The sequence below is a fragment of the Sinocyclocheilus rhinocerous genome, unplaced genomic scaffold (assembly GCF_001515625.1).
Source record: "Sinocyclocheilus rhinocerous isolate Xijiao unplaced genomic scaffold, SAMN03320098_v1.1 scaffold942, whole genome shotgun sequence".
Lineage (NCBI taxonomy): Eukaryota > Metazoa > Chordata > Actinopteri > Cypriniformes > Cyprinidae > Sinocyclocheilus > Sinocyclocheilus rhinocerous.
The window spans coordinates 1,846,340-1,857,290 of record NW_015627890.1 but is presented as its reverse complement, the minus strand read 5'-3'; the positions used below and the strand labels follow the sequence as shown (position 1 = coordinate 1,857,290).

Below are 10,951 nucleotides of genomic sequence, written 5' to 3'. Positions count from 1 at the left end.
ATAACTTGTTTTTCAGAAAAAAATATAGATTACAAACTCTAATAATATCTCAATTATACTAACAGCAATGTAATACAGTTAATATCAATATTTAATTAAACATTTGTATTATCTGAATAATTGATTCATTTAATAAATAACTAATAAAAACTATAAAATAGTATTGAATGATAATAATAATAATAATAATAATAATAATAATAATAATAATGATGATGATGATAATAATAATAATAATAATAGTGATGGCAGCCTTAGCAAACACACTGAATACTGTATGTTTATACTGTTCTTGCCCTTCTGACCTCTAGAATCTTTAGTATTTTCCACTCGCTCACTCATAGAGTGTAAACTCCTTCTCCTAATGTAAAGGGAAAAGCTAATATCCTTCCTCCAGTTAGAGTCAACTGCTGCTCGCAGACAAAAAGCCAAATTATTCCAAATGTACTGCCCTCTGACAGCATTAGCATGTGACTTAGTGTGATGGAGAGACGGACGAACTTGGAAATCCTGGCAGGAGTGTAAGAATTATGAGCCGTCCTGCAGAAGCACGTCTCTCTCTCTCTTTAAGATGAAGATGATAAAGATTAAGATTTTAACATTAAGATTAAAAGTTATATGTAAATGATTTATTTATTTAAATCCTTTTTTTTTTACTTTTAATTTGATACAAAGTAAACATTTCCCAGATCATTTATTTATTTACTTTTTGAAACGTTGATAATTTTTTTATTATAATTTTTTTAATTTTAAATTTTTTTATTTATAAAATTAAAAAATATTTTATTTAATATTTTAAAATTATTTTCTGTTAATTAAAAAAAATGTTAACTGGAAAAACAAAACAAAACAAAAAAACTTTATTTTTTTAGCTAGTTTTAGCTTTATTTTAGCAAACACATAATTTCTTATTTTCATTTAATTTTACTTGATGTACTAAAATGTGTACATTTTTTGAAATTGAGATTTATACATCATCTGAAAGCTGAATAAATAATATTTCCATTGATGTATGGTTTGTTAGGATAGGACAATATTTGGCCGAGATAAAACTATTTGAAAATCTGTAATCTGAGGGTGCAAAACAATCAAAATATTGAGAAAATCGCCTTTAAAGTTGTCCAAATGAAGTTCTGATATATTTCATCATGGAACATGATCTTTACTTAATATACTAATGATTTTTGGCATAAAAGAAAAAAAGCAATAATTTTGACCCATACAATATTTTTGGCTATTGCTACAAATATACCCATGCGACAGTTTTTTTTGTCCAGGGTCACAAATAATTACAACAAACACTGAAATTAATTTATAAAATTAATAAAAACTATATAAAGCCATGAACCATGAATTGCTACTTCTAGTGCTAGTCAGAGCACGTTACTTGACAAAAATTTGGTCATTAATATTAGTCCCTTTCCTGCTAAAGAAATACTTTTAATGCATATAAGTGAATTTATTCAGCTTTTAGAAATACACTACCATACAGATGACAACAAACTCCCGTTTTGATTTCATCAGTGGTGGGCCGTCAGGGCCAGCAAAGCCTTCTCTGCTGGCCTAAACACTATCAGAATCACTGATTTAGTTTAATATATTTTTCCATGAATGCCCTGTTATACTGCATTACTGTGTAATATTTATGGTTTCTATAGCCGTGGCATCATTATGATGGTATGAAGAGATGGATTAATTCATGTAGGACGCCACTGAAGGCCTAGGTGTAAAATGCACGGTCCGCCACTGGATTTCATGAAGTGTCTCTCTGTCTCTTATTCACTATCTGCCATGTATTTCTCTCTATCACTTAGTAATTCAGGCCACCTTGATACCCTCCATCCTTTGCCGTTTGTCTCTGGATGACCTTCCATTTGCCTGCGCAGCCACATTAAAGCTAATGACATCTTGGAGGGGTAATTACAGCAGCAAGGGGACGTGCAGGGATAAACACGTCCGGGCGCAGGGGCAGAGGCCAGCTGAGGACAGTCTCTTATTGAAACTGTCTTTGAGACACGCGGAGGACACATCCACTCCGGAGCAAGTGGATGACTCGGCAGAACACCAGCGGAAAATGTGCGGACATGCTGTCTCCCAAGCACTGCTCTGCACTTTTGTTTTAATAAAGCCCTCTAAATTCCCTGGTCACTGTCAGTGCGTGCCAAATACCAGAATTAATACATATCATGACATTTTAAAAGAGTTTTTGCTAGCATTTTTACTTCTGTGTTTTACTCTAGCCAAAATCCTAAAGGAATATGCACATATAATATTGCACAAATGTTTTTTTTTTTTTCATTTGCTTTTTCGCCATTTTTATTGAAAAAGACAGAGAAATGATAGGGAGCAGATAGCAAACGCTATTTCTTCAACCCCAATTTCTGTCATAATTGGCAACAAATCCTAAAGGATTGTAATATAAATTCTCATATGATTTTAACAAAACACAAAACGAAAACCTGATCCTTTAGTTCCCATATCCTGTTCCCAAAAGGACTGTCATAACTACCAAAAGGATAAAAAGCCGTTGTAGGATAGCAAAAGAAATTCAAAGAAAAGCCTGATGGATTTTACAGTTCCTACAGATGTCCTTTAACCATTTCGTAAAGATAGAATTGGAAAAAAAAAATAATAATAAATTCAATAAAATAAAATAAAACAAATGTTTTAGTTAATTAAAATCAAGTTAAATTATGAATGAATGAATGAATGAATGAATGAATTAATTAATTAATGTATCAGTTGATGTTAAGTTAAGTGAATGTTAAGTTAAATGAATAAATAAATAAATAGATACATAAATAAATAAATACATTTTATTTAAAAATACATTTAGACAAACAAACAAACAAATGTAAATAAATAAATAAAAGTTAATTTAAATGTATATAAAATCTAATTAAATGTGAACTTTAAAATATTCAAACAAACAAACTAATAAAGAAATAAAGAAATAAAATGCAGTTAATTTAAATGTGTATAAAGTTAAATTAAAATAAAATGTATTAAAATACATTTATTAAATTAAATATTTAAACAAAAACAAACAAACAAACACACATTTAAATTTAATTTAGGTAAATTTAAATAAATCTAAATTAAATTTAAATGTTAAATCAATCAATCAATCAATTAACTCCCAACAGAACTCTTGGAATCAAATAAGAATAAATATAAATCCATATGGAACTTCTATTTATCCAGTAGAATCTTATTTGATTCCCATTAGGATTACATTTACATTTATTCATTTTGACATTTGTGTCCAATTCTTCACCACCTGAGCTACAGGATCCTATAGAACATTCAGGGCACATTCCTTAGGCTACATTCCCACTCTAAATTCTATTTCTGTTTGTTCGTCCTTTGTTTAATCACCCTTTTCTAAATGACTGAAGCCCAGAAGGCTTCTGGATAACTTTGAGCATTTAATTATACCCCGAAATGTATCTGTTAGCAACAAAGCTGCCACGTCCACTCACTGAAGAAGTTTCCCCACGCCATATCAATCCCTCTCACTCCCCGGGCTTATTGGATTTTTGTGACAGGTCCCAGCACTTGCAAAGGTCACATTTTAAATAAGTGCCAGAGTGAATACCTGACAGCTCACCTGTCTATGGGTGCCAGATATTAGTCAGAGCCTGTGTGGGAGGCCCTTTTCAATTGCCGCCGTGTGTTTTGGAGCGTTGTGATGAACTTCTGTCTGTCTCAGTGATTCAGAGATCATTTTCATACTCTCTCAGGGCGTCATACAGACAAGCGTTCATGTAGGAAGTTGTCATGGTTGTCCGTACAGTGACTTCACCCTCTGTTTTGATGCCTGTCACCCACTGTCACTGATTATCAGGCTGAACACCAAATCAGGCTCAATTAAGGTCCGTTTCACACTGTTTACTGAACAATGGCCCCACATGTCTGTCTATCTATCTATCTATCTATCTATCTATCTATCTGTCTGTCTGTCTGTCTGTCTGTCTGTCTATCTATCTATCTATCTATCGTCTGTCTGTCTATCTATCGTCTGTCTGTCTGTCTGTCTGTCTGTCTGTCTATCTATCTATATATCTATCTATCATCTACCTGTCTGTCTGTCTGTCTGTCTGTCTATCTATCTATCTATCTATCTATCTATCAGTCATATTAATGTGTAATCTGCCATATTTTGCAGTCCTACAAAGAAGCCTTTCTTTCTTTCTTTTTTTAAATCACATTTTAAATTGCAATTGCAATTTTAATCATAAAAAATTACAAGTCCCACACCCCCACATGTGCAGCCTTACAAATTTCTGTCTAAAAAGCCCCATTTTTAGATACAAAAATTATAGTAACGTGATGAAAAACACAAGATATTTTAAAGGGAAAAGAGCTCTGACACAAATGACTGACCAAGCTAGCCTCATACCTAGGCTTAGAATAAGATTTGGTCAAGTTTTGGTTAACACTGGTCCAAAAATCATAAATCTGTCCATAAAAAAAGGTAATGCATGAATAAAACTTCTCTAAAGCCGTGTTCTTACTGGCATGTTGATGGTGTTGTGGTTTCTGGAGAACGGATAGAAAGCTCCAAGCTGCATCCAGCGCAGGCACATCTCATTTTCAGCAGCGTTAAAGAAGCCACAGATATCAGCACCAGTCTGAAACACAAGCGAAAAGTGAGAATGAGAAGGGAAAAGAGGCAGAGACAGAGAGAGAGAGAGAGAGACACAAATATAGATCTATTTAACTCCAAAACATTAATAAATAAACTCTAGAGTCAGTGTAATGGCTGCATGCTAGTGTAATGCACCCAACTGAACTAAAAACATTGTTTGATAGGAAATAAAGCACAAATGAAAAATCAATAGCAAGTGCTGCGGCAGAACGAGAGAGGCACTTACGTAAGGGATGCCAAATATGCTGAACTCCATCATGCCTGAAAGACAGAAAGAGGAGGGGGGGGTTTGGTTTTCATGTATACATATATTTAGTTTATACACTGAACTGTACAGTAGATGTTCAACAAAAACACTGTGGTTTAATGAGGGAGGTGGGTCGAAAAATAAAGGATAAGGACAGCATTTTTTATATAAAACAAATGCTGATGTGCCATGTTGTTGTAACAGATCGGCCAGGCTCCACCACCACCCAATCACAATGCTTACTGCCTCTGATGTTTCTATTTCAGTATCGGCCCTTATTGACTCCGGGTCAGCAGGAAACTTCATCTCCCGGGACCTCTGCCGCCAGCTCAAATTACAGGCTACCGCCACTGAAACAGTTTACCAAGTCCAGTCGATAACTGGAACACCACTATGCCGTAGACATGTCCGCTCTCGCGTGGGACCCATCACTCTTCGTCTGGGCCTACTTCACATGGAGGACATTCATCTTCTGGTTCAGGAGGGGTCTACTGCGGACATCATCTTAGGGCGCCCGTGGTTGGTAAAGCACAATCCCATTCTGTCCTGGAAGACGGGAGAAGTCCTGAAGTGGGGCAAGGATTGCTTCCCAGACTGCTTCCCCGGGACTCCATCACCCTCTAAGAAACTCCCAGAGGCCCTTTCCGTGAATTCCACCTCCATTGAGAGTCCCTCTCTGTCCGGTCTCGTATACACGTAGAGGACTCAATGACTTTGCTACTACTTCCATTTGAATACTTCCTGCATTACTTACCTCCTGTGTTCCTCCTAGTGTCTCCTCGTCTCCAAGTGTCTCCTGTTCCTCCTTGTTCATGGATCGCTGAGGTGTGTGCTCCTCCTGCCTACATTCCAAATAACCCCATTTTATAAATACTAACCTGTTGTGTCAGACCTCTTCCGTTACAGTTGTGCCAAGGTGTTCTGGCTGATTAGTTACTGGCCTGTTTTAAGAAGTCGCTATAATAATCTGAGGCAAAGTTATCTCTCTGTTGTATTTAAAGTTATTTTGTTTTCAGTTTAGCACAGCATGGTATGCTCTTTTTTTTTTTTTTTTTTTTTTTTTTTTTCTTTTCTTTGATTCTTGCACAATATTTATATATGTATATACATTGTTGATGCCTCAGAAGACCAATACATTGAAATTCTCTTTGCACAACTTTCCCATTTAGTATAAAATACTATTCAAAAGTTTTGGGTGGTTAGAAGTCTTTGATGATGTTTTTTTTTTAAATAAGCCTCTTATGCTCACCAATGCAGTACTTATATTATTAAAATACAGTTAAAACACAATAAATGGCCTCAATAAATGTTCAGGGTTTTTAAAGTGTGTTTTTAAAATAAATGTTTTTAAAATAAATGTGAAATGTTATTACAATTTAAAATAACTAGTTGTATATATTTTAAAATGTAATTTATTCCTGTGATGCAAAGCTAAATTTTCAGCATCATTACTCCAGTCTTCAGTGTCACATGATCCTTCAGAAATCCTTCTAATGTTCTGATTTGCTGCTCAATAAACATTTATTATTATTATTATTATCAATGTTGAAAACAGTAGTGCTGCTTCATATTTTTGTGGAAACCATGATATGTTTTTCCCCAATGATATAAAAGATGTTAAAAAAAACAGCATTTGTTTGAAACAGATTTTTTTTTATACTATTATAAATGTCTTTAATGTCAATTTAATGCATCCTTGTTGAATTAAAGTATTGATTTCTTAAAAAAAAAAAATAAAATACTGACCCCAAACTTTTGAACAATAGTGTATACTAAATATGAGCACTAGCGATGCTTATCTTTCCAAGAACCACTAAACACATACCTATAATGGACATCAGAAGTTGGTCCCAGGTGGAGTAGTTGTCTCCCAGCCAATGTCCTGCCCAGCGCCCACTAGATGGGTATGTTGAACGGCTAACTACGACACCTCTCTTTCCAGTGGTACTAAGCAAAGCACTGGAAATACACATAAACAAACACACAAATTAAAACTCATTCCAGAACAACCAAGAACTAAAACAGTAGTGAATATGGAGGACAGAAAACTCACTCGTAAGTGGGTTTCGTGTGAGACCATCCGTACAAGTTGTGGACATCATAATGCTTGACGCGTGTGCCACTGGCAAGGATCTGCTCGCTGTTCATGCATAAAGTCTTATGTTTCAGACCTCTGAGCTTGGACTCCAGTGCTGGGAAAAGTCACACACATACAGATTAATTTTGGACAGAAAGTGTTTAATACAGGTATAAATGTTGATAATCGTGCACTCATTCGAACTTACGGGGCATGTATGGAGGATTTTCCAAATCTTTATTCCCGAGACAATTCTCTCCGACGGTTCCATGCACGAAACTGGCTGGCTCATTCATGTCCTTCAGAAAGCAAAACATAATGACAAAGTTATCATTTAAAGAATGCAAAGGAGAAACATTCACTTGTTCTTTCACAGCTCATCATGAATTTGTCAAGTAGGACGTATTCCAGAATCAACATCCCAACAACATTATTATGAACTATCATTTTCCTCTGATTTTTTAGGTATATACTGGTTACGGTTAAAGTTAGATGTTGTTTTAAGAGCAACTTTGGCGTGTAACAAGAGCTTGAACAAGGAGTTGTGTAGCATCTTTACTTTTTTGTCATTACAACATGAAAATGAAAAAGACAAAGCACTCACGATCCAAAGTCCGTCAAACTTCATGATGTTGTTGTAAAAGTCTTTAATCTGCTCTCCCCACCACTCTGCTGTACTGCTCTTGAAGAAATCAGGGAACGCAGCGAAAGCTCTGAATAGCTGAAAGTTTAAATGAAACAAACAGTATTAGAACTGCTGCAGGCTGGACAAGGCGCTTTAACCATTACTACATGCTGTTGGGATATTACAGTAGTGGAACATGCTAATTTGTTTAAATAATAATGTGCTGACTCACTTCTGATCTGTTCTGATTGGCTGTTGGTGTGTCTTCCACATGCTGATTGGCTGATATAATAGTAATAGTGGGTGATATAGTATAGTACTAGTATGTGCTCATTGGCTGTTGGTGTGTCTTCTACATGCTGATTGGCTGATATAATAGTAATAGTGGGTGATATAGTATAGTACTAGTATGTGCTCATTGGCTGTTGGTGTGTCTTCTACATGCTGATTGGCTGATATAATAGTAATAGTGGGTGATATAGTATAGTACTAGTATGTGCTTGTTGGCTGATGGTGTGTCTTCTACATGCCGATTGGCTGATAGCATCTATGATGTCAAACTCATCTCTCTTGACTGCATTTGCAATTATAGCCCATCGTACTGATGATTTCAGAATGAATAGACTTGGATAGGGGGAACAAGAGAAAAGATGTCCGGTTCTCTGATTAAAGAGAGATAGAATGAGAGTGATTTATAGAGAAAGATAATGAAGTGAGAGAGGCAGATACCTCTACTTGAGTATCCCAGTCCAAAGAATTGTTCACAGTGACATTGGGATAGTCAGGCCATACCTATGACAGACAGAAACAACAAAATGTTTGAAAACAAATCAAGCTTTAATGGAACTGTTTTCGGTATCATTATTTTTTCATCCTCTTAACAGTTGAAATGGGTACTGCAGTCCAAATTCTAAATATTGGAGAGAGTATTTTCTCCCGACCCCTCCACCTCAGACTCCACGCTCACGTGGGGTGCCAGATTGAGGACACGCAACAGGAACGAGCACAACTGACAATGGAATTTGACAATGGAATTCGACACTGTAAGTTGATGAGTTGAGTTATCCGCATTTTAATATGCTTCTGGTCATAGAGCTTTTTAGATGGATGCCGAGGATTTTTAGGTCGGGTAGGATCGGCATTTCGGACCCAGTTCGTTTGCTGGCTTCCCTGGGTGCAATACGCTTTATTTTCCTCCAACTGGCAACCCGGGGTGTTGTAATACTATTGGGTAAATTGGCAGAATCACACAGATCGAAACAAAAACACACATTCTAACACAGATCGTAAATTTCAAAGTAAATAACACAAGTAAACTTCCTTAAATAACAACACAAGTAAACCAATCTACAAGCTACAGAGTTCAAGGTACTGCAGAACATAAAGGACCTCAAACTTGTGCCGCAGATCAGAGAAAAATATACTGTCAACAAAACTATGAGGCATTGACTCAGAATCAATATATGTTCCTCTTCTTCTTTGTGTTTGTCATACCTTTCCCCACACAATGTCACTGCTAAACTCAGAAGGCCATTTGATGAAAATGTCTTTTTCGATCCCGGTATCAAACGCAGGGTAGGAGCCTTTTGTCTCATTGCCTGCTATCGCCGGGTCCTGAAGCGCACAAACAAATAAAGCATGTAGTTCTGGTACAGAATACATTTCACCGGAATAAGAAATCCATACTGATGCCATTTTAAAGAAACAACTTTGTTTTTCTGAGTAATTGGGAATAGCTCGTACCAGGATGAAGATGAAACGCATCCCCTCAGCCCTCATCTGGTCCACCAGAGCAGGCAGTTCTTTAAAGTTCACTTGGTCCAGCGTAAAGTCCATCTGCCTCTCCATGTAATCAATGTCTGCATATTGCACATCCTTTAAGCAATCAAATGTCAGATATTATGATCATTAAACTTAAATGCGAAGTTCCAAAGTGACTAAGTAATTTAGTGCAAACTTAGCAATGCTTTTGGTTTGAAACATTTAATTCTGCAAATGTAGGCAGCATGATGGTAGAATGTTGTGAGTGGGTGCTATGCGGTTGCTAAGGTGATCTGGGTGGTTGCCAGGTGGTTAAATACTGGCCCAAGTCAAAAGTCTATGGGATATTTTCACAATTTCCTATTAGATTAACATTATTGTAAGAGGAAATTTGAATTTATAATTATATATATATATATATATATATATATAGTCCTAAAATTCTATAGCCTTTACTTACACAAAATACAATTTTATTTTGATATTTCTTAAAAAACACATTGGTATGCACACATACAAATTTATTCTAATATAATGCTCAAAAGACTGTGAACCATGTCCCTAAATTATAGAGAAAATTTTTTGAAAACTACAGAAAATTATTGCAATAGATTAAAAAAAACATGAATGTATGAATACATTTTTTTTTCTTCATTAAATTAAATTTTTTCTTTTATAACTACTAACTAGTTTTCAAGTAATTGGCTTTAATTTATTAATTATGAAAATATCTTCATTGCTTTTGTCCATTCACAAGCTGCCAAGCAGCAGACTACGAAGGCATTTTTATTAACTTTATTAATAGTGATTAATCGGTGACTCACTCCAGGTACCACTTTAAGTCTTAATACAGCCACAGAACGTTGTGTTATCATCATTCAAGTTGCACATCACTGCGAAATATCTGGTTGAGGTATTTAATGCGAGAAACACAATATTCCTGAAGTTCTAATGCAAGTTTTGAAGGTCGGTGAGAGTTACATAACCGTGTGTATTGTTGCGTTCAGGAGGGGACTGAAAGACACATGCACAAACTACAGGATGAGATTGCTTACATAAGGTATTTGAGCTGCTTTCATGTCTCTGTAAAGATCTGCGATCTCTGTATCGTTGGCATAGCCGTAGCGGCAAAGCTGGAATCCAAGCGACCAGTAGGCTGGAAGAACCGGGCGGCCGATCATCTGTCAGACAAAACGCACAAACTGAGAGAAAAATATTTTACATTTTTGCAAATACATTTTAGGACATAAATATTCAAGTGGCTTAAGAAAATCTAATGTCCCCTTCTGTCTAAGTGACAAGCGAGCTTCCTTTAGATAAATATTTATGTATTTAATTTATGGATGTGAGTTTTCGAATGTTATTTTGTGTGTGTGCTTAGACTGAGTACACTGTGGGCAATGAGGCAGAGAGACTCCAGCTGCTAAACCTCATCAAGCCAGGAAACACACACACACACACGCGCACACACACACACCTCAGTGTACTGCTGAACCACTTCTTCTGGAGTGGGTCCCATCACCATGTAGAAGTCCAAGATACCTCCGATGGTGCGGTAGGTCAGAGCTGGAGTAGGCTGGAAGGTCACAT

At 36.0% G+C, this 10,951-nt stretch overlaps 1 protein-coding gene across 1 annotated transcript in view; it reads right to left on the bottom strand.

The window, feature by feature from the left end:
* Window positions 1-10,951, bottom strand: part of LOC107735994 (maltase-glucoamylase, intestinal-like) — a 51,378-nt gene that overhangs the window by 9,089 nt on the left and 31,338 nt on the right. Inside the window, exons 29-39 of the mRNA XM_016547519.1 lie at window positions 10,839-10,951; window positions 10,417-10,542; window positions 9,344-9,475; window positions 9,095-9,214; window positions 8,330-8,392; window positions 7,580-7,696; window positions 7,184-7,274; window positions 6,952-7,090; window positions 6,724-6,857; window positions 4,878-4,912; window positions 4,518-4,634 (exon numbers count right to left, since the gene is read on the bottom strand). Of these exons, the coding sequence (XP_016403005.1) occupies window positions 4,518-4,634; window positions 4,878-4,912; window positions 6,724-6,857; window positions 6,952-7,090; window positions 7,184-7,274; window positions 7,580-7,696; window positions 8,330-8,392; window positions 9,095-9,214; window positions 9,344-9,475; window positions 10,417-10,542; window positions 10,839-10,951 (1,187 nt within the window). The remainder of the gene's footprint in view (window positions 1-4,517; window positions 4,635-4,877; window positions 4,913-6,723; window positions 6,858-6,951; window positions 7,091-7,183; window positions 7,275-7,579; window positions 7,697-8,329; window positions 8,393-9,094; window positions 9,215-9,343; window positions 9,476-10,416; window positions 10,543-10,838) is intronic.